The 22,667-nt window shown below is 33.5% G+C and overlaps 3 protein-coding genes across 3 annotated transcripts; 1 reads left to right on the forward strand and 2 right to left on the reverse strand.

Annotated features, from left to right (window-relative positions):
- The first annotated feature begins 5,766 nt into the window (after positions 1 to 5,766).
- LOC142522454 (AP-1 complex subunit mu-2-like) lies at positions 5,767 to 11,299 on the forward strand. The gene is made up of 11 exons (XM_075625869.1): positions 5,767 to 6,213; positions 7,724 to 7,870; positions 7,975 to 8,037; positions 8,131 to 8,307; positions 8,382 to 8,485; positions 8,842 to 8,949; positions 9,147 to 9,243; positions 9,526 to 9,623; positions 9,720 to 9,861; positions 9,928 to 10,050; positions 10,816 to 11,299. The coding sequence occupies exons 1-11, from the start codon at positions 6,085 to 6,087 to the stop codon at positions 10,912 to 10,914; spliced, it is 1,287 nt and encodes a 428-aa protein (XP_075481984.1). The 5' UTR covers positions 5,767 to 6,084; the 3' UTR covers positions 10,915 to 11,299.
- A 207-nt stretch (positions 11,300 to 11,506) lies between these two features.
- LOC142522842 (uncharacterized) lies at positions 11,507 to 14,547 on the reverse strand. Its single transcript, XM_075626401.1, has 8 exons — positions 13,759 to 14,547; positions 13,537 to 13,631; positions 13,261 to 13,364; positions 13,078 to 13,178; positions 12,893 to 12,996; positions 12,333 to 12,770; positions 12,064 to 12,195; positions 11,507 to 11,895 (listed from the first exon to the last, which is right to left on the reverse strand). The coding sequence occupies exons 1-8, from the start codon at positions 14,005 to 14,007 to the stop codon at positions 11,739 to 11,741; spliced, it is 1,380 nt and encodes a 459-aa protein (XP_075482516.1). The 5' UTR covers positions 14,008 to 14,547; the 3' UTR covers positions 11,507 to 11,738.
- Positions 14,548 to 20,938: 6,391 nt separating this feature from the next.
- Positions 20,939 to 21,460, reverse strand: LOC142521991 (uncharacterized). The gene has a single exon (XM_075625167.1). The coding sequence runs from the start codon at positions 21,458 to 21,460 to the stop codon at positions 20,939 to 20,941; it is 522 nt and encodes a 173-aa protein (XP_075481282.1).
- Between the last annotated feature and the right edge of the window lie 1,207 nt (positions 21,461 to 22,667).

Raw genomic sequence — 22,667 nt, forward strand, 5'->3', positions numbered from 1 at the left:
CACTGTATTTCCAAAGAGAACACACACTCTCTTAATATAGAAGAACAAATACCTCACAAATATTATAGAACTAAGCACTTAAATGCTATCAGATTAGAGAAAACTCGAAGAAGTGATACTTTCAGAATGAAAAGAAGAGCTCTATTTATAGATCTTTTTCACGCGTTTTCATTAATTAAACGCGTTTCCTTCATTTTTCCAACGGTTTCCCCCAATCAATCATCAACTTTCATTAATTGTGTTTGCCAACTTGTTATGCCGACATTTCTTTCCAACGGTTTCCTCCAACCAATCATCAACTTTCATTAATTGTGTTCGTCAACTTGTTCTGCCGACATTTCTCCCACTTGGAGATTTGATTGAGAATCAAACACATCTCCACACATCTTTTCAATCTCTTCATTCTCTACTGTTTATGTTTCTGCTAGGCCACTTGAAGATCTACACAATTCAAAATTATCGGTGTTCACTGGCTTGATCAGAAAATCAGCTATGTTATCTTTTGTATGAATTTTCTGCATATCCACGCTTCCTTCTTCTACTACTTCCCGCACAAAGTGAAATTGTACTCCAATGTGTTTCGTCATGGAATGAAATGCTAGATTCCTTGCGATGTGTAAAGCACTTTAACTGTCACAAAACAAAGAAACATTCTCTTGTTTGTGTTCGACCTCCTCCAATGAGCTTTTAATCCATATTGTCTCCTTGCAAGCTTGAGTAGCTGCCATATATTCTGCCTTCGTTGTAGATAATACCACAACTATTTGTAGTTTTGAAACCCAGCTTATTGCTCCGCTCGCAAGTGTAAACACATAACCAGTAGTAGATTTCTTCTTATCAAGATCAACTGCATAATGTGAATCAACATAGACCCTGAGTGTAAAATCTAATCCTCCATAATATAATGCAGCATTTCAGGTACCCTTAATGTATCTAAGGATCCTCTTAACTGTACTCCAATTCTCTCGTCGAGGGTTCGTCATATACCGACTAACTGCTCACACTGCTTGAGCAATGTCTAGTCTTGTACAGATCATAGCGAACATCAAACTTCTCACTGCTGATGCATATGATACTCGAGATATCTCAATCTTCTCTGCTTCACTGCTAGGACACATCTCGAAGGATAACTTGAAGTTAACAGGAAGAAGGGTCGATATTGGTTTGTTATCTTGTATGTTGAAGCGTTGCAAGACTTTCTTAAATAATTTTTCTGAGAAAACCAAATCTTTCTGTTATTTCTATCTCGGTGAACTTGTATCCCTAGAATCTTGTTTGCTGGTCCCAAGTCCTTCATATTAAATTCCCTAGCCAACTGTGCCTTCAATCCTTGGACCTGATCTCTGTTGGGGCCTGCTACCAATATGTCGTCCACATACAACAGTAAAATGATATAATAATCATCAGACGTCTTGAAATATGTACAAGGGTCTTCACTCAGTATGTTGTATCCAAGGCTCATAATATAGAAACAAAATTTTTTGTATCAACACTTTGGCGCCTATTTGAGACTGTACAGAGATTTGTTCAACCTGCAAACCAAGTTCTCTTTACCTTTTTCCGCAAAACTTTCTGGCTGGAGCGTATAGATTTTTTCTTCAAGATCTCCATGACGAAATGTTTTTTTCTCATCTAGCTGTTCTAGATGTAGGTCAAAAACCGCACACAATGTCAACACCACTCTGACTATTGTAAGCCGAACCAGAGGAGAAAATATCTCATTAAAGTCAATGCCTTCTTTCTGAGCATACCTTTTTTACCACAAATCTAGCACAATACCGCTCCACTTGGTTATTGCCACCACACTTGATCTTATAAACCCATCTGTTTCCAATGGCTTTCTTCCCTCGTGGTAGTGTAACAAGATCCCATTTTTTATTTAGGTCTAATGCCTCCAACTCTTCTTGCATTACTATCATCCACAAGGATACATTCAAGTTTTGAGTAGCCTCATAGAAACTCGATGGCTGACCATCCTCTGATAATAGACAATATGCAATATTGCTTTCAGTGACATAATCTGAAAGTCAACCTGGTGATCTTCTGTCTCGAGTTGACTGCCTCACATTGGAAACCTCATACTCAACATGTTTTTGTTCTTCGTGCTTTGGTACTGCTTCATAAGAAATTTGACCTTCGTCCGTCTTATTTTCCACCTGAAAGATAGTAGTTTATGAATTCAGTGTACCTTTGTCTCCCATTACTTTATCTTCCTCAAAGATAACATCTCTGCTGATGATAAGCTTGTGAACAGTAGGATCCCACAAGAGAACCCCTTTACTCCATCAGCATAATCCAAGAAGATACATTTTCTGGATTTCGAATCCAATTTCGATCTCTCTTGTTCATTGTACAGAACGTATACATGACTTTCAAATGTATGCAAATGAGAATAATCAGCTGGCTTCCCAGTCCACATCTCCATCGGAGTTTTCATATCAATTGCCACTAAAGGAGAACGATTTATAATATAACAAGCGGTTTTGACTGCTTCCGCCCAAAATGACTTGTCTAGACCCGCAGTCCTCAACATAGCTCTTGTTCTTTCCAACAAGGTTCTGTTCATCCGCTTCGCCACTACATTCTATTGAGGTGTGTAAGCCGTCGTGAACTGTCTTTTGATGCTCTCATGTTGACAATATGCATCAAATTTGTCATTGGTATATTCTCCTCCATTGTCAGTCCTCAGACATTTGATTTTCTTTTCAGAATCAAGTTCAACCCGCACTTTGAAATCTTTGAAGATCTGGAAAACATCTGATTTCTTTTTGATTGGATACACCCAACATCTCTAGAGAAATAATCAACGAACGAGACAAAGTATCTTGCTCCTCCTAGGGATACAACTGGTGCTTGCCAAACATCCGAATGAATCAGCTCCAATATACTTTTGCTCCTGGCAGTAGAAATGTCAAACTTTAATCCGTAACACGATGCTCAAAAGGGTAGTGACACTTTTGTAAGTCCCGGCAGCAGCTTCCGTTCTAAGAGAATTTTCAACCTTCGTTTTGACATAGGTCCGAGCTTTCTATGCCATAACACTATTAATTCTTCTCCTGAACCAATTGATGCAACAGCTAGTTCTGCATCTTTGTGTATTTCTCCCAAAAGTATATACAGATTTGCAGCAACTTTTTCCGCCTTCATAACCACAAGCGCACCCTTCACAATTTTCATGACCACGTTCTCGATACGTGTTTTGCACCCGATATCGTTCAGTTACCCCAAGGACAAAAGATTTTTCATCAGTCCCTTCACATGTCGTACCTCCTGTATGGTGCGAATGGTGCCATCAAACATTTTTATTTTGATAGTACCTACCCCAACGATTTCCAAGGCATGATCATTTCCCATGAATACAGATCCTCCTGAGACTGGTTCATAATGATCAAACTATTCTCTAAGAGACGTCATGTGCCACGTTGCTCTTGAATCCATAATCCATGTGTCAGAAAATTTGTGTCTGCCTTCTGCATTTATTGTTGATTCGCTGAATAATATTTCACCACCGCCTGAGGTACTGGCCACATTTCCTTGAGAACTCTTGTCGATACTCGTACACTCTTTCTTGAAGTGTCAATTACTGCCATATTTAAAGCAGTAAATATTTTTCTTCTTACTTCTCGACTTTGATCTACCTCGTCTTTGACTCCCACTGGAGTCACGGTCCATAAATCTTCCTCTTATCATCACCAAAACCTCTGCCTGCTTCGAGGTTACCAACCTATCTTCCTTATTCTTGCGCCGACTTTTTTCTCCGAGAACCGCAGTTAAGACATCATCGAATTTTAGAGAGCCTATAAGAATATTGTTGGTTATGTTGATGATAAGTTGATTATATGAATCTGATAGATTTTGAAGTAGAAGTTCTGCACGTTCATTTTCCTCTATTTTATGCCACATAGAAGTGAGTTTGACAAATAGAGTATTTAGTGTATTGAAATGGTCGGTCATCGATGAGGATTCCGACATCCGAAGAGTAGAAAGACTTCTCTTTAGAAAAATCATGTTGTGTAGCGACTTGACCTCGTATATCTTTGTCAGAGTATCCCAGATAACTTTGGTTGTTTTTATCTCATAGATACTTGACAGTACTTCGTCTGCTATAGCCAAGTGTAAATTGACAACAACATTATCATTCATCTAATTCTACTTTCCATTATCCGTAATTTCCATCGGTCTATATCCAATAGCCGCCAAACAATTCTTCTTTCTTCAAACTGCTTGTATCTTTATTTTCTACAGCATAAAATTGTTTCTGTTGAACTTTGTTATCTCGTACATGCCCGCCGTTATGTCTACAACAATTTAGTAGATTGGACAAAATTAATCCCACCTTAATAAAAAATCTCAAAAAATATTTTCTGATGTGAAAGATCAGTATAGAATGCAACCACAGAGCATACTCAGAATTTTAAGAAATTTTAAACCAAGGCTCTGATACAACTTGTTGGTCTCACGTGCGAAAATTTGAGATAATAAATATGAAAATAAAGAATAAATTGGACACTGAGATTTACGTGTAAATCCCCAAAAAATTATTAGGGTAAAAACCACGGACCAGATGAAAAGATTTCCACTATAGTATTTTATGTTGTACAACCACTCACTGTGTTTCCAAAGAGACCATACACTCTCTTAATACAGGAGAACAAACACATTGCAAATATTATAATACTAAGTACTTAAATGCTATTAGATGAGAGAAAACTCGAAGAAGAGATGATTTCAAAATGACAATGGAAACTCTATTTATAGAGCTCTTTCACGCATTTTGCATTAATTAAACGTGTTTCCTTTATTTTTCAAACGGTTTTCCCCAACCAATCATCAACTTTCATTAATTGTGTTTGTCAACTTGTTCTGCCGACATTTCTTTCCAATTGTTTCTCCCAACCAATCATCAACTTTCATTAATTGTGGTTGTCAACTTGTTTTGCCGACATGTTAAAATTGCTCTTTCCATAAAGCAAAGAATGAGCTATCACACCACAACAACAACAATAATAACAACTAGTATGTCTTTAACAATTGGGTCATTGGTTTCAATAAATTTCTATCGGTTTATTTGGATTTTATATGAGTCACTTAACAGGCTGTTAACTAAAAGACGGAAAAATTAGATTTTTGATTTGTATTTTTTTATCATATTATAAATAAATTTTCATTTTTTGTATAAATAACTTGGATTTTGTTTTATTTTTGGTATTATTAACTCCAAATTTATATTTTTACTCTTTCAATTTACATTTTTCTTTCACTTTCTGTATTTTCTTTTTAGCCAGAGTCCATTGTATTTCCTTCCAAATAATATTTAAAAAAATATGACACATATGCAAGTTACTTTCCAAAAATTCATATCAGTATCTACGTCCATCACATAAATAAGTCCTAACAGACACGAGATAATTAGCAAAAAAATCCAAAACAAATACAAGTTACATAACTGAAAATGCAAAATTATCATTAACAAGGTTACAAATTTAAAAAAAAAATGTAAGTTACAAGACTAAAAATGAAAATCCACCGTGAACATGAACAAAAATGAAAAAAAAAACACAATCTAGAAGACTGAAAATGAAATTCGCCTTTAATAAGTTAAACAATATAAAATATGTAAATTATATGACAAAAAAATATAATTTTTTCATTAGAAAACAACTCGTTTTTTTATCCGGTTCGATTTATAAAACAAAATAAAAGAAACATGAATAGTATATGAAAACTGAACTAAAAATAGAAGCCCAATAAATAGACACAAACGTGCCCAAAAAAAATCAAGCCCAAAAAGTGCCAGCTCGCGGTTTCCCCCTCACACCCCCACGAAGAACCAGCGATCAAAATGCGCTATTCTCCTTGCAATTCCTCGTCAATCCTTCATACAGAATCGGAAGATTCACACGCAAGTTGTGCAGTAGCTGCCCATTGAAAATGATGCAAAGTTGACGTTAGATTTTCGTTTTTTCACCCATTTTCCGCTAGATCTCATCGCCATTTTCCCCTTCAACTCCTGATCTGTGATCGCTGTGCCGAATTGAATCAAGTCACTTGAAATCAGATTAAATCGTCCGATTAGGCGGAGGAATGGCAGGAGCAGCGTCGGCGCTGTTCCTATTGGACATAAAGGGTAGGGTTCTGGTATGGCGGGACTATCGCGGAGACGTCACCGCGGTGCAAGCCGAACGTTTCTTCACCAAGCTCATTGAGAAAGAGGTTTCATTTCTTTTTATATTTTTGTGCACGCTGCTTGTCGGTTTTATCGATTCTTTTGTTTTTGGTTTTGATTTTTTCGGTGATTACTGTTTAGTGAAGTTGTGATCTGCATTTTGTGTGTTGAAGATGCATAGAATCTTGAACATTCTATTTTTTCTGTTAAGAAAGTTTGAAAATTTGGGTGGGTGAAATTAGTTTTAGCTTGATCTGATCTTTATCCTTTTAATTGATCAACCTTCTATGCTGGGAATGGAAATTAAGTGGCTTCGGTGATTTCAGAAGTTTAGTTGAGCACGTCATGCCAACATCCAGCTCTTTACTCAGACACGCACCTTGTGAATAAGCAAACGCAATGGAGGCCCATTGTGTGCCTACGATGAATGTATCATATGTTTTAAGAAAAATCAAGTGTAATAGTCTTCCATATTTACTTATGCTCTAAATGATATGTGTATTTGTTGTTAAAATAGCTTATAAATTTCATTTTGCATGATTAATGAGTAATGATACCATTTTCTTCGTTCGTGTAAATTTTAAAATATTAGTACGCAATCGTCTCACTGAGGTCATAGTTTAAGGATGAAAGGTGCACCAAAAGCACTAGTCTAGGAGCTTGCGTGCAAAGGTGAGCACACCGAGAAGCAAAATGATAATACATTAGACAATTCTCAGTAAAATTGAACCATGATCGACTATTCAATCGATTCAAAAATTCTCATAATCAATGAATTATCTATCCCAAATTTAGTACTGAAGCCACCAAATTAAGATTATCAGTGATAAATTATTCTTTTCACAAGTAAATGATGAACAGTTGCACGCAAAACCAAAATTTCAGTTGTTAGAACCAAAATAATTTGCAAAAAGAATGACATATAATAAACTGAAAATTTATTATGGCACAAAATATGCCTTGCACCTTAGCTGAGGCACACTGACCTGCACCTTTAGAGCCTGGAGCTCCAGGCATGCCTTTAACACATTTGATAAGTCGCATAGGCTCTTAGGTACATTAACACCTTAGTGCCCCGTTTGCTATTAATAACTATGGGAAAGCATAGATTGAGGCGAATTTTAAGTAATATTTTGTGTCCATGCATCTGTAATCTTCAGTAGAAAAAAATTGTCAGTGTGGACAAAAATATTGTAAATTCGAATATAAGATATTGAAATCTTGTAGCTTATATGTGATGCATGTGAACATGCGAGATATGGATAAAAGCGCCAACAATCTGTGGCTTGTATGGATTGATCTTGTTATGAAAAATTACTTACTTTTTTCTAGATCCTCAACCTGTTTTACACTAGTTCATAATTGGAAATATGTGTGATCTTTTATCATTCTTATGATACTGACGTAAAGAATAGATCTGTCTAGAAACTTTGTATAGGGCATTACACCCCACATAAAAATCAGAGTAGCCTGAAATTGACAAGATCTGGTTATTCATTGTGTTCAATTTCTATCTTAGCTTGGTGCATTCTATAATTTTTGTTTTAAATGATATAGGGTGATCCAGAATCTCAAGATCCAGTTGTGCATGATAATGGTGTTACATACATGTTTGTACAGCACAACAATGTCTATCTCATGATTGCATCGCGGCAAAACTGCAATGCTGCTAGCCTTCTTCTATTCCTACACCGTGTAGTTGATGTAAGCACTATAGATAATCAAGGAATCGCACATCAGGATATATTCCTCTTAGTAATTAATGCAAATTTCCTTTATTTTTTTGCACATAAAATAATTTCTGACAGGTCTTCAAACATTACTTTGAAGTGTTAGAAGAGGAATCACTGAGAGATAATTTTGTTGTTGTGGTATGGCTAATTTTTTGGACTATTTGTTATTTAAATTTTGTAGAATGCATTTTGCTAATTATGTGTGTAAACTGATGCCTAATGCTTTCTCAGTATGAGTTGCTTGACGAAATTATGGACTTTGGCTACCCACAATACACTGAAGCAAAGATTCTTAGTGAGTTCATAAAAACTGATGCTTACAGAATGGAAGTATCTCAGAGGCCTCCAATGGCTGTTACAAATGCTGTGTCATGGCGCAGCGAAGGAATTCGTTACAAAAAGAATGAAGTAAGCTTTTCTTGGTCAACCATTAGATGTGCTTCTTAGTAACTGGATTTTATGGGCTTGTGCTGCTTTTTCAGGTGTTTCTTGATGTTGTTGAAAGTGTTAATATACTAGTCAATAGTAATGGCCAAATAATTAGATCAGACGTTGTTGGGGCGCTAAAGATGCGAACATACTTGAGGTTTGTCTACACTTCTTTTGCTACTTCCTGAGCTATATCTTGTGAAACAAGGGAAAGCTCTGGAAGCCATTATTCGACCTAGAATTTTTAATTTTGTTAAGGTATAGATATGCATCACAGAAATACATCAATGTTTTTGTTCAAATTGGAACCTTTATTTTGTCTGTGATTGGGCATTCCTTTCATGTTGTTCTACCATTAGAAAGTGCCAGTAAACTCGAATGCTAGCTGACGAAAGTGTGATAGTTAACCATGCAATATCGCTAGGCTGCATTTTTATATTTGTGATGCCTAATTTTCCACTTTTTCACATCCATTGTTTGTAATGATGGTTAATGACACTTTATCAACTGCAGTGGGATGCCTGAATGTAAGCTTGGGCTAAATGATAGAGTTTTGCTGGAGGCACAAGGGCGAGCTACTAAGGGAAAGGCCATTGACCTGGATGATATCAAGTTTCATCAGTATGTGATTTTTTGCCATATTAATTTCAATCCATGATTGTTGTTGATATTTATAAAGTATGCGACGTGCATTAGTTTAGTGCATACTGATGTTTGTGCTTGTGTAGAATTCTTTATAATTTTATGTATATATAAACATATTTCTGATTGGATGATTAACTCACGCTGTTTGTTTTAACTTCTGTTTATTGGTTTAGGTGCGTGCGGTTGGCCCGTTTTGAAAATGATCGAACAATATCTTTCATTCCTCCTGATGGATCTTTTGATCTCATGACTTACAGGCTCAGCACTCAGGTTTGATGCTTGCATACTTGGCCCATTTTCTTCTTGATGCTATCAGATTTTATCTTGTTCATGATTCAAACGTACAGACGGGATGGTTATATTTTCATAGAATGTTGCTTGGACAAAAAAAACAGCTTGTGAATAATGGAGTCTGAAATTGTTCGTCCATTATTGAAAATTTGACCAGTTTTTTGAAAGGGGAAAAACAGTTGCTCTCTAGATTTCTCTATTGGGCTCCTCTGTGTGGAAAATGATTAGTGTCTTAAAACATGTAGTCATTGTTATTTTCAGGTAAAGCCTCTAATATGGGTAGAAGCTCAGGTTGAAAGACATTCTAGAAGTCGCATTGAAATTATGGTAAAATCCAGAAGCCAGTTCAAGGAGCGTAGGTATAAAGACATTTTTTGTAATTGTGAATGGTTTATAATATGATCTTTATTTGGCTGGCATTGTCCTTTTCATTTCTGAGCTGATTTGAATTTCAGCACTGCAACTAATGTGGAAATTGAGTTACCTGTGCCTGCTGATGCTACTAATCCAAATGTCCGTACATCAATGGGGTCTGCTTCTTATGCACCAGAAAATGATGCTCTAGTTTGGAAAATTAAATCTTTCCCGGGTGGTAAGGTAGGAGTTGACCTGCTCTTTAGTTATAGCTGTTGGTATACTTATCTTGACTTACTTATTTTTCAGGAATACATGTTAAGAGCAGAATTTAGTCTTCCTAGCATAACATCTGAGGAATCAGTGCCCGAGAGAAAAGCTCCTATAAGAGTGAAATTTGAAATACCTTATTTTACTGTTTCAGGAATACAGGTGAGCCACCAATAAAAAAGTTCTTATATTTTTGGTACATTGCAATTTGCAATATTATGGCTTAGATACGATAAAATCGCTGATTCTTTGGGATTCCAATTGATATCATAAAAACTCATATTTTTTTGGTATTCCATGGGTAGAATGTACAGTTTGTGACTGTCATAAAGGAGTGGTAAAATCCATGAAACTATTATTAGAAAAAGAAAGAGAACAGGTGCAAGATTGCAACAACCTCATCCTTCAGAAATGCTTGGGTTTAGAGGGTCTATAGTTTATTCAGATGTCCAAACAAGTGAGCTATCAAAACTCGCATTACTATCTAATGTACTAGTGTTTAGGTTCACATTTTTCTATCAGCGTGAAGTAAATATTATTGGAGAACTAGTGAAATTTTTGTAAGTGTAAATGATGTTGAGGAACCCAAAAGAAGAAATAAAATGCATAAGTAGGCCGATACCATGTATCCATAAGACCATAACATAGACTAGAAATAGAATGCATGGAACTCTTTTATTGCTTCATTTTGAGGCTAAATTCGTGGTGTGGTGGCATCCTTGTACATTGAGAATAGGTACTTTTACCGTGGGTTTTTCGTAACAGGTTAATGATTTGTATTGATTTGCCTGATCTCTCTCTCTTTCGTTTTATTTTAAACTGAAGATAAGCTCTGGTAGACTAGACTAAACTTTATGCATGTATTTTTTCCAGCTACTTGGTCATTATTAGCTTTTTTTTGTGTTTATTTGGAACATGGATTTGTAGGTTCGATACTTGAAAATCATTGAGAAAAGCGGCTATCAGGCCCTTCCATGGGTGAGATACATTACCATGGCTGGTGAATACGAGCTGAGACTTATTTGATGATTTGATCACGGTTTCTGCATTGTTGATTTCCTGAAATTTTCGTGCCTGTTATCTCAAACAATTCGTGAAGCTCATCATTCACTAGTGGGAAATCACGTGTCCTTGTCTGAAGTGGTGAACTCTGGAGCCATTCATTGGCAATTTCGGGATGTGGGCTTGTAACAGTTACTGCATTTGCTTACTTTTTATTTAATGCAAGTATTGGACTGCAAATTTTTACAAATTTTGTAGAGAAAAGATGTCGATACCTATTGATAAAGGTGTATTTGCTTCAAGAAATTAATCGTCTCAGTTGGCATTACTTGGGAACATTATAATATGTATTTATAGCTACATTTGCAGTGAGTGTGAAAGGCTAAGTGGTTATTGCGTTTGATTTCAATTCTATTCAAGTTTGTAACCATAGAATCAAGAATCATCAAGATTCATAAGAACGTTCAGTTCACTGACCAAATTTCACTAAGTTGTACAGGCAACTTTTAAATCCATGGATTTTGACCGATAACTTATAGTTCATCATGACACCAAAGTTTAAATATAAAATAAAATATGATATTTTTTAAATTCAATTATAAGTGAAAAATACATCGAATTTGAAATCTTTTGCTGTTATATTTAGTTATTTTGTAAACTGATCCACCTTGAGAACAAAAGCAACAGGTACGAACTAGGGAAAATTCCAACCTCCTAAATTACTGAACAAAAGAAGGAGAAATTCTATTTTCCTCAAGTCTCTTACATGTAGAGCAATGCTACATTTCTCTCTAAGAAAAACCTAATAAAAATAGAAAATGGTGAAGAAAAGAGACATCAAGAGAGCACTAATTATGCAATTCATTTGGCAATATAGGAGCCTTTTTGAATGCATGTTTCCTACAACGCTCAAAAATGGCATCATATATCAAATCAAACTGAACCCCAGCTCTTTCTTTGTTCACAATGAAGAGAATGTGATCACCTTCCACAATCTTGTAGTACCTGTATCAGAAGCAGAATTCCTATGAAAACAATACAAATTTTTATCTGATAACATTGACTCTCAAACGTGCCGTTTTCGTTTATAAAATAAACCAAGAATTCGTGGCTATTTAAATTCAAGATTGTAGCAATATGGAAATTTTTTAATGGCATGAAATTAGAACAAACCAGATTCCTGGCTGGAATGGTTGGCACTCTGAATCTTTCACAACAAAACAGCTCGGGTGTTCGACTGGAAAACGAGGGTGTGTCATCGACATGGTGTTGAGGGCGCCATCATTATCCCACCAATCTTCATCCCTAAAAATGCATTCATAAATTTATAATATGGAAGTTCTAAAATTACTGGATTGTCATTGGTTTTGCATATTCAGACATATTTTTTAGGTAAACTGCCAGATACTTTAATGTCAAACAAAGCATGATTCAGGACGGACCTGTAACTTTTATAAGGAGGGGTGACATCTGAAGGATGCCTCCATTGGCTCATCTGCAAGACTCTAATAAACAACAAAGGGTGTATTCCGAAAATGCCAGAGGGAATAGTGAATCCCATTAACTTCCTCGTGCGCTTGGTGGCGTAGCTGAAGTAGTATGTTTCTGGAAACGTATGCACGTGGCTGTTCAATCTGATCGAACCCTGGATGGTAAGATCCGGAAGAATCCAATCTCCAGATGCAAATGGACCACTCCTCCCAATCAGGCAATTAACAAGTCCCCAAATGCCTATATTTCTTCTAGACATATTGAAATGGTCGAATCCAAAATTGTAATAGCGTTTTAGCCATAGAACATCGAACCAGTCATAGAGAATCACCCCAACTCTGCACAGCTGCAGCAGAGAAATGGGCTTCAAAGATTTCCCATCTTCTGGCCTGTGGTATTATTATGAAAATTTAGAACTTCTTATTCGAAACGAAAACTAAACCATCGAAAGATTGCATTAAGTTATCAGTCAGATACGGATTTAACTGTAGAACAGAGATCAAGAACTTACTGCATTCCATCTAAGTAAGTTCTTGTTGTGCCATTAAATGCACCAGACAAAGAAGTGATACTTAGCACCCAATTCGGTGATGTATTATCGTACCCCTCGAACGCCTGAAATCAAATCAAGAATCTTGTTTTTTTACCATTCCATAGTGTAACATAGCCTGAAAAACTCATTCACACAAAACTTGCCTTGTCAGCAAGCATTTGCTGCAAGACTCGGACAACTTGCGCTCCGGCTGAGTGCCCCACAAAATGAATCTGGTGTTCCTCATCCCATTCAGGATAATGCCCTGCGTATTTTAGTCAAAGAGAGCTAAGCTATATTTTTTCAAACAAAGAAAATTTAATGCCAATGCAGATCAAATACCCCACCTTCTCCATAGTTTCTACCAAACTGAGTGTGCCCACAAGCCCTGCTATGTTCTTCTCCATAATCCACTTGCCCTCCTTTTAAGTAATAGAACAATTCTCTTGCCCTGTATCAATACAAATCGTCCAAAGTTGCACAAAAACCTTAAAACACACACACTCTTATCCCCAAATAATGAAGATAAATTATACATATTTTTTTTCTAAACAAAGTTCAAGTTTTTTCCCCTTGAAATACTTTCTGAGTTGCTTATTTCTGTCCCATAAGCGAACACCTACCTGTCATATATGCTTGTTAATGAGCCTAAATCAGGCACAAGGACCCTTTCATCCTTCAACTCAGCTCCAGCGAAGTAGGACAAACCTCCCAATCTCTGTAAATCATCAACAGAAACACGATCTTGAATGAGTTTGGCAAGTAAACAAATCCCCCAAAAAGTAAAATGGATCAAAACAGAAGCACAAAATTATAACCAATTTAAAAGAAGTATATTCTCTCACCCCTTTCCCAAAACCAAAGATTCCATGAACCAACACAATAGGAGGCAAATCATCTACACCAGTTGTCTTCTTTAAATCTTCCTCTCCCAATCCGTTTGCCACATTAGGCTTGAAAATCCAATCACTCAATGCCTGTGAGACATCCCCACCCACGGCTGTGCTAAATATGTAAAACCCATATACCATATGCACCAAAGAACTCACAAATAGCTCTGTCCATTGAAGGGTCGATATCCACCACCTGATCATATTTTCCTCTCTCTTTTTTTTCTCCCCAAAAAATGTTCAGATGTATGTCTGAATGTATATGTATCCTCTATATATACATAATATGTACACAAATGATGAAAGAAATAAGTTGATCTTGAGCCTTCTTCAAGAAAAACAAGAGAAGGCTCTTAATCATCAAACAAGAAACGAAACCTAACCTTCAAGCATGAAATCAAGAATTCCTTCAAGCACTAAAGGGTAATTAATCTAAAAGGAGAAGGAAAAGAAAAATGGGGACCCTTTTCTCAAATATTGAGTAAAATGATGATGAATACGGTCCTTGTGATGTTTGGCATGCAAGACTTAAAAAAAAAAAATCAACTTTTCAAACTTTGAAAATGAATCTTGCCACAATTTTCTCATTGCCCACCTCTTTCACTCACGCACAAAGTCATATCCACCGAACCAACCACAATAAAAAAAAACTAAACAAAAAAATTTGTAACAGTGCTTAATTCATATGATTATTATTATCCTCCCCGTGAAATTCATGGCTTTTGTCGAGTATGAAAAATGCTGGCTATATCGATTCCCACTCGTCCATAGGGGGAAACGCTGCCACATATTTTACATCTGTATGGCTTCGTGGGTCCCCAGTGACGACCCAAAAATGGAGAAAAATACGCCAAGAAACATGACACGTGATCTAATACGAGATATGCGTTGGGATTACGACGAAGAATCCAAAAAAAAAAAATACATCTTTTTTAGAGGTGAAAACTGTATTGATTCGTTTTGCATATATCGTGTAATAATCTAAAACGAGGAGTATTAATGAAATAGATAAGATTTTAGGCGTCTCTTTGAAAAGAAATGCGCTGTATCAAAGCTGGAGATTCTATTATTGATGGTCAAAATAAACTCCCAACGGCCCCCACATCTTATGATCATATTTTGTGACGCGGATTTTTTATTTGGATATCATGAAAAAATATTACTTTTTATGCTAAAAATATTATTTTTTATTGTGAATATTGATATAGTTGACTCATCTTAAATATAAAAATTAGTGAGATCCTCTCACAAAAAACATATTCTAATTTATATTATATTGAAAGTATTTCTATTCATATTCTCATATTATTATATGATATTGAAGAAATATGTATAGAATAATAAGATTCCTAATCGTAATAAAGTAGTTCCTTTTCTCGGTTTCCACGTCTTTATCTTACTATTTTGTTTATTTTTGGTACTATACAAATTTGACACACTTAGGTGTTTACATGAAATTTGATGACGAAATCAAGATTCCAAATTTAAAACAAGGTATGAATATATAGTCAAAACTTGTGTGACACAGTCTTACGGATCGTATTTTGTGAGACGAATATTTTATTTGGGTCATCCATGAAAAAAATATTATTTTTTATGCTAAGGTACCGTTTGGTTCATGGTATGAGATATATAGTATGGAGATAAATAATATTTTGTAATAATAAAATAAATAGAAAATGATAGTTAATATAGTGTTTAATTTAATTGATTTGATTGATTAAATTTGAGATAATGTGATATTATCATTTTGTCATTGTTGAAAATATTAATAGAATATTAATAATATTATTTATTAAGGGTAATATCGTAATTTTATATTATTGATTTGATTGATATGAGATAAATTATTACGAATTTGATTGATGTGAAATAAATAATTAATAATTTGATTGATCGAGATTAATAATACTTGTACAAAACAAGTGATATGATAGGACTATTTATATTAGTACTTACAAGTACTTGAATCAAACAGTACCTAAGAGTATTATTTTTTATTGTGAATATCAGTAGGGTTGACCCGTCTCACAGATAAAGATTCGTGAGACCATCTTACAAGAGACCTACTCATATATATATCTCGTAATATATATCAGAACTTTAGGATATAAAAATATGATATTGTCTAGTATTTAATTTCAATATATTATTAATTTTTATTCATAAAAAAATTTAAAATCATTATTGTTTCAAAGTTGAGTAATGCACAAAAAAAAAAGGGTTTAATATTGTAAATCCAAATAGATGCTAAGAATAAGGAGAAATAACCTACACAGTTAAGCGCCGTTACCTAGGACAGGTTAGGCCATTCTATGCAACTTAGACCATCTCCAACCCACTGCACTATATTCTGCACTACAATAGTGTAACACTAAATTCATCTCCAACCTATCTACACTATATTCTGCACTAAAAAAGAATATTCTCAGAATATTCTTATAATATTAATTTTAATTCAATAATAACCATTCTACACTATTAAATATTTATAATTATTAAAAAACAAATAAAAAATTTAAAAAAAAAAAGAGATGTGGCGCAGCACTTCACATGTAGAGTGGTATATGGGGGAACTCCAGTCCAGCACCATTTTTGGTGCTGGATTGGAGTGAAAAACCTTGCTCCATTGTGGAGCAAGGATTGGAGTTGCTCTTAGGTGTTGCCTAAAAATAAAATTTGATGTTTACCCATATTTCATCTAACAAAGTCGATGATTTCTAAGTCATTTGACATATCTTAAATTTTGGACGAAGTTTCAGATTTAAAATTGAGATTCAATTATAATATTCTTTTATTCTAACACGAAAATAAATATTAATCCAATCAAGTTGTTCAATTTTTTTAAAAAAAAAAATAAGAAAAATCAAATAATTTAATAAATTGGAAAATAGATTAATAAAAAAAAGTGAACTTGTTCATTTATATATTGAAAAAAATAAGATTATTTCTATGATTCACGTGCTCACACACGAAATTCAGAGATACAAAATATATATTTGTATTTAATAATTACTATTTTACCATATATAGTATAAATACGTAGGTGGGCAGAAAGGAGACTATATCGGTGACGGCTGCCTAATTAGACATATTTAAAAACAAACAAAAAAAATTAGGTAGTTACTTAACAACGAAACAAAACAAAAAATTAAAAGTTATGATATTTATATTTATCACCAAAAAAATAATTTACCAAACAAAATTAATGTAAAAAATATGATTTTTATAATTTCAACAAACAAAATTCACAAAAACTCTTGTGAGACGGTCTCACGGATCAATTTCGTGGGTCGAATCTCTTATTTGGCTCATCCATGAAAAAATATTATTTTTTTATGCTAAAAGTATTACTTTTTATTATGATATCGGTAAGATTGACTCGTCTCACAGATAAAGATTCGTGAAACCGTCTCACAAGAGACCTACTCAACAAAATTAGTTCAAGATGAAGTGGAAGTGGGTCGATTTGTATTTAATTTATGTGACATTAAATAGCATGAAAAACTTTTATTAACCATATATTATATTTTAGTATATATGGCCATACTTTTCATTGTCATCACAGGCATGCATGCACGTTCAATTTATTTTTATGATATCGACCATGTATATATAGTTTTATATCATGTGATCAGCAGGAATGCGTGTATCATGGTTTGGATATGTACACATAAAAATTGATTTTTATTAGATGTGTAGGCGTATATGGGAACTTTCGAGATCGATCACGACAAGAAGCTAAGTTCGATCGAACAATATGTTGGACCGTTTGAAATTTGGGAGAAGTGATAGATCAGACGAGTATGTCATTGTGTTGTTGAGGTAAATTGATCTTTCAACCATTAAAATATCACAGAAGGTATTATAACATTGGAAAGTTCTTAAATAATTTTGTTTGCAAAAAATTTGTGAAGTGTAGGTGTGTCGGATGCAAATGTGGCAACTTGAGTGAAAATAGTAAAAATCCGACTTCTAAGAACTCAAACGACGTGGGAATCAAACATGACTATAAGTTATGATCTTCTAAGCAAATATTCAACTAAAAAATAAGGACAATGTTGAAATTTCTGAGAAGCTCCTATCATGATTTATGTACATTCAAAATCTAGAGAAATAGTAATAAAATTGAAATTTAGAATAATTTTGCTGGAAAATGAAAGGGAATTATTGCAGAACCTAAGAAAAAGCTACTAGAATGATCGATATGAAAGATGAATTTGAAATTTGCAAAGTTGTCGTCGTAGAGTTTGTTGTCTTTCCTTCTTGTCTGTCGATTCTTTTCGAATGATAACGACCAATGGAATTTCAAATTATTTTGAATAGTTAATGGGCTTCTGCTTTTTAACTTTGTCGACCAATTCATTTTCTTGAGATTGGGAAAAATTAATTTGGTCTATTTTAACTTTAGCCCCAAAAAAATCGAGAAAAGAAAATTTAAAGTACGATGAGAGGTCCGGACATGTAGTATTAAATTTATAGCAAGCACTTCAGACCCTCAAATTTTGGGGCACTAAACTTAATTTTTTTTAGTAATATAGTATAATATATTTAACTCATGCGCACATCTTATGAATAATGATTAATGGGTAACGACGCATGATGAAAACTTGAAGTCTCACTGTCTATTTATCTCTTTAATCTCACTCATAAACATTCAGGAAGAAAAAAATTAATCCGAAATACCTATCTCGTGATTTTCTGCAAAAAAACAAAAAACAAAAAAAAAAAAACAAATCATTCACTATTCTAGGATGATTAAGCTCGCTATCGCTCGATTTATCTGTCTATTGATCCTTTTTATACGTTTTTCCGACACTTAACTACGTAAATTTTGTGATCCAACCAAAGTTTCATATAACGGAATGAGTTTTTTCAAGTTGAAGTTGCTTGAAACTTATCTTCGATCAACTATATTACAAGGAAGACTAAATGACTTGGCTATGTTATCGATTAAAAAAAAAGTTTTTGAGAAAAATGATTATGCAAACTTAATAAATATTTTTGCTTCCAAAACTGTTATGCAAGAAATATTCAAGTAACTATGTAATAGTTTAAAATGTGAATTTTATATTTTGTTTGGATAGTCTTGGCTTTATTAGTATTTTGTCATGACATATTGTTTTGGATGATATATTTTGTTTTTCTTTTATTTATAGAATTCATGTTATTTATACTATCTATCATATTTATCATTGAAAAATATAAGAATATTAAGTTTTAAGGGTATCATTTTTTCTCTAAACAAACTGGCATAATCATTTTTTTAGAGATCACAAACAGTACCTCAGCAAATCCATTATTAAGGTTGTTTTTGAGTTCGGAAAGTTGACTCTTTCTATCTTTAATTACCATCGTAGATTATTATATATAGGAAAATCTACAGCAAACACATTTGATTAATGTTGTTTTGTATAAATCTTGGGGTTTAAATAATTTTAGGTTGTGTTTAGATTAGATAATTTGGATTTGAGAGAGATCTAAAAGAAAGCAAAAACTTGTGTGAGACGGTCTCACGGGTCGTATTTTGTGAGATGGATCTCTTATTTGGGTCATCCATGAAAAAGTATTATTTTTTTATAATAACATCATTACTTTTTATTATGAATATTGGTTGTGTTGACCCGTCTTACATATAAAAATTCGTGAGACCGTCTCACAAGAGACATATTCCTAAAAGAATTGTTTGAAATACCTCTATATTTGGATGAATTGAAATCAAATATAATAATTAAAAAAATAACTCAATGGCCGGTTGAAATTTGAAATTCATTCTCAAATGAATTTATCCAAACAAACAAATAGTTTTGTTATTATGGATTTGAAATAATAGCTCCAAATCCATCAATTCAAATGTAAAATTAAAAAAAAAAAATGCAAAATTTGTGCCCAATGAGTGTGAAGAGTGAAGACTAAGAAACCATTTCAAGAAAGATTCCGCTCTTGATCTCATTCATCGGATATTTGTCGATTAAATGGAATATTGCAACAGAAAGAAACTTATATATATTTTATTATATTTTTGTATGATTAATTAATAATCTTGCTAGATATATACACGTTTGACTATTTGTTGAAACATAAGGACTAAGTTTATAACATGTTTAATGTGTATAAAATTTTAGTAGAATTTTAACCAAAGAAAAAGATTACGAAAATTATTATTATTATTATTTTTTTTTTTTGTAAATTGCACATTTTTTATTTTTGATCTTATTCTCGATCAGTCAGTACTGAAACTTGCATTTTTTTTTTGAAGCTATGTTTGTCTATTTGTTGAAACATAAGTTTGTAACATGTTTGAAGTGTACAAAACTTTGGTAGAAAATTAAGCAAAGAAAAAGATTAGCGAAACTTATTTTTTTGATTTTGCAACTTGCACATTTTTCATTTTTGATCTTATTCTCGATTAGTTCATGATTTTGGTCTTGAAACTTGCTTCTTTTTTAAAAAAATTCTTTTTAGTCATTTTTTTATTTGAATACTGATCACATGACACCGGATCGTTGACGTATCAAGTATTATGACAACACTTCGATGAAAAATTATTAAAATTGAAAAATAAAAAGCAAGTTACAAGAATAAATTAATCACGAATTAATAAAAAAATATGATCGAATATTTAGAAAAAATGCAAATTACAGAATCAAATTTTTTAAAAAAAAAATATCCAAATTGCCGGACCAAAAATATGTGTTTTTTCAAAAAGTTAAGGTACTTAGGAAACAGATATATTATGATAAACACTAAGATTATAAATGAAAATTTCCATACAAATTTGCGGGGGGAAGCATTACTAATTGTATGCATATCATATATAATTATGAATTGATAAAAGAAAAAAAATAAAAAATATATATTATGTTTATTCTATAAATTTTTAATCATTTTACAAATGATTAAATCAACATATATATTGACCTCTAAAACCAAATAACATGAGTATGATCGATGTAACATTGACAAACGCACACAATACTTTTATAAGTTTTAGGGTTCTTACTAAAATCTTATTTTCAAAATTAATTATTTTTCAATATGTATGTTAGTGTATATATATATATATATATACTAACATACATATTGAAAAATAATTAATTTTATTTTATATATATATAGGATTTGAGCCGATGAATCATATCTGCTGAACAACGGCCAAGCAATTGTCCACCATCTTCAAGTAATGGCTTGAAACTTTGGCGAGAGGATCCTGGACTCCGAACTCGGCCAGCGCGTCGGAGCAGTCGGTGCTATAAGCAGCGCTGAGGTGAACCTTGAGCGTCCCCATGTCATTAACTTCCAGGGCCTTTATGCTCTCCTCAAGGTCCGAGATCGTTATGTCGAAATCCTCGGCGCAAGAAGCCAATATCGACTCACGACTCTGCGGCTCCAGGAAGGAAATGGCCGGCTTGATGAGGTGGGACATGGACTGGATTCGCTTGGCTAGCTCGAGAGTTGTTTTCATGGCGTTGGCTGAGGCGTCGTGCCAAGTGGTGGCGCCCTTCGCCATCTGAGTGCAGAGGCGCTTGTGGCTGGCGGTGCGGCACCAGGGGTTCACGCCGATGAACCTGCGGGCGGCGGCGGATGGACTCTGGGCGGCGATCAGGAAAAGAACACAAGCCATGCAGAGAAAGAGAGAATTGAACTTTGAAGACATATTTCTTGATTTTTCTTTCTTTTTTTATATGTATATATATTTTCTTGAAATCGAGTTCTTGTAAAAATCTCCCTTTCTTCTTCTTTTCTCGGAATCAGTCCAGAGTCACGTTGATGATGAGGAAAAAAGAAAAGAAAAATAAGGATTATTGAGAGAATAAATTTGAATAAAAGATCAAATTTTTGTGGTTACACACCACATAATTCAAGGGTTCTCCTTCGTTATAGATTACAAGTAGCGATCATAAGCATATTATTTCTTTGGGTTATATTCTTTTTTCCAATTTTTCAGGGTTCACAAGAGAAATCGAAGCAGGAATCGAGGAATATATTATTGATGGATAAACAGTTATCAATTACTCGTGTTATCATGAAGTCATTTGATGGATAAACAGTTATCTATTCTTGCTATTTCGATAAAGCTATTATTATTGAATATATTTGGAATCTACTTGATAAAATGATTATTCAAAAATATTAATTAACCTTTATTTATGTTTTGTTATACATTATTTCTTTATTAGTTATATTATATATATCAAAGCTTATAAATTCTCACGATATATTGAACTATATAATTGTAAACACTAAAGCAATGTTCTCATTTTAAGCGAGCAGGTAATACCAATCAAACATTTAAATGATATCGATAATTTAATATTATGATAATTCATATATAATAAATCAAATTAATCACTTTAAACCGCTGGTAATATCAGGTTAACGTTTAAATAGTACCAAGAATTGGATGTAACATATATATCAATAATAAATCAAAACCCTCATATATAAGTATGATATAATTATACTTAAATAACAAAAAATAAATATAACATAAACAAATTAAAATTAAATAAAACTAAGCATAGATTGTTATTTTTATTATCATACCAAGAGTTTCACATTTTCATATCAAATTTAAGAATTTAGTTACTCATGATGGAATTGAAAAATTTTGAATATGGAATTAACGTGATAAATTTTTTAACTGAAGAAATAAAATGAGAATAAAGAGAAAAAATATATATATATATAAAAAGTTTAGTTTATATAATACCAGACATGTTCACCTTTTTTGAACTGATTTTCGGGTATAATACCAGACATGTTTACCTTTCATGGAGTAATGTCCGGATGCACTAGACTTCCTGCGAGACCAGCTCAAGTTGGTATGGTAACCATGACTAGCTAGCCCTTGTCCGTGCGTA

This window comes from Primulina tabacum, chromosome 13 (genome assembly GCF_025594145.1).
Source record: "Primulina tabacum isolate GXHZ01 chromosome 13, ASM2559414v2, whole genome shotgun sequence".
NCBI lineage: Eukaryota > Viridiplantae > Streptophyta > Magnoliopsida > Lamiales > Gesneriaceae > Primulina > Primulina tabacum.

What these genes read in the sequence shown, in the direction of transcription:
- LOC142522454 (XM_075625869.1), top strand. Translation starts at nt 6,085, where the DNA reads ATGGCAGGAGCAGCGTCGGCGCTGTTCCTATTGGACATAAAGGGTAGG. An exon ending in GAGATAATTTTGTTGTTGTG is followed by an intron (nt 8,038 to 8,130) that starts GTATGGCTAATT and finishes ATGCTTTCTCAG; the next exon opens with TATGAGTTGCTTGACGAAAT. An exon ending in AGCCAGTTCAAGGAGCGTAG is followed by an intron (nt 9,624 to 9,719) that starts GTATAAAGACAT and finishes TTTGAATTTCAG; the next exon opens with CACTGCAACTAATGTGGAAA.
- LOC142522842 (XM_075626401.1), bottom strand. Translation starts at nt 14,007, where the DNA reads ATGATCAGGTGGTGGATATCGACCCTTCAATGGACAGAGCTATTTGTG. An exon ending in AGCAAATGCTTGCTGACAAG is followed by an intron (nt 12,997 to 13,077) that starts GCAAGTTTTGTG and finishes ATTTGATTTCAG; the next exon opens with GCGTTCGAGGGGTACGATAA. An exon ending in ACTTACTTAGATGGAATGCA is followed by an intron (nt 12,771 to 12,892) that starts GTAAGTTCTTGA and finishes ATAATACCACAG; the next exon opens with GCCAGAAGATGGGAAATCTT.
- LOC142521991 (XM_075625167.1), bottom strand. Translation starts at nt 21,460, where the DNA reads ATGTCTTCAAAGTTCAATTCTCTCTTTCTCTGCATGGCTTGTGTTCTT.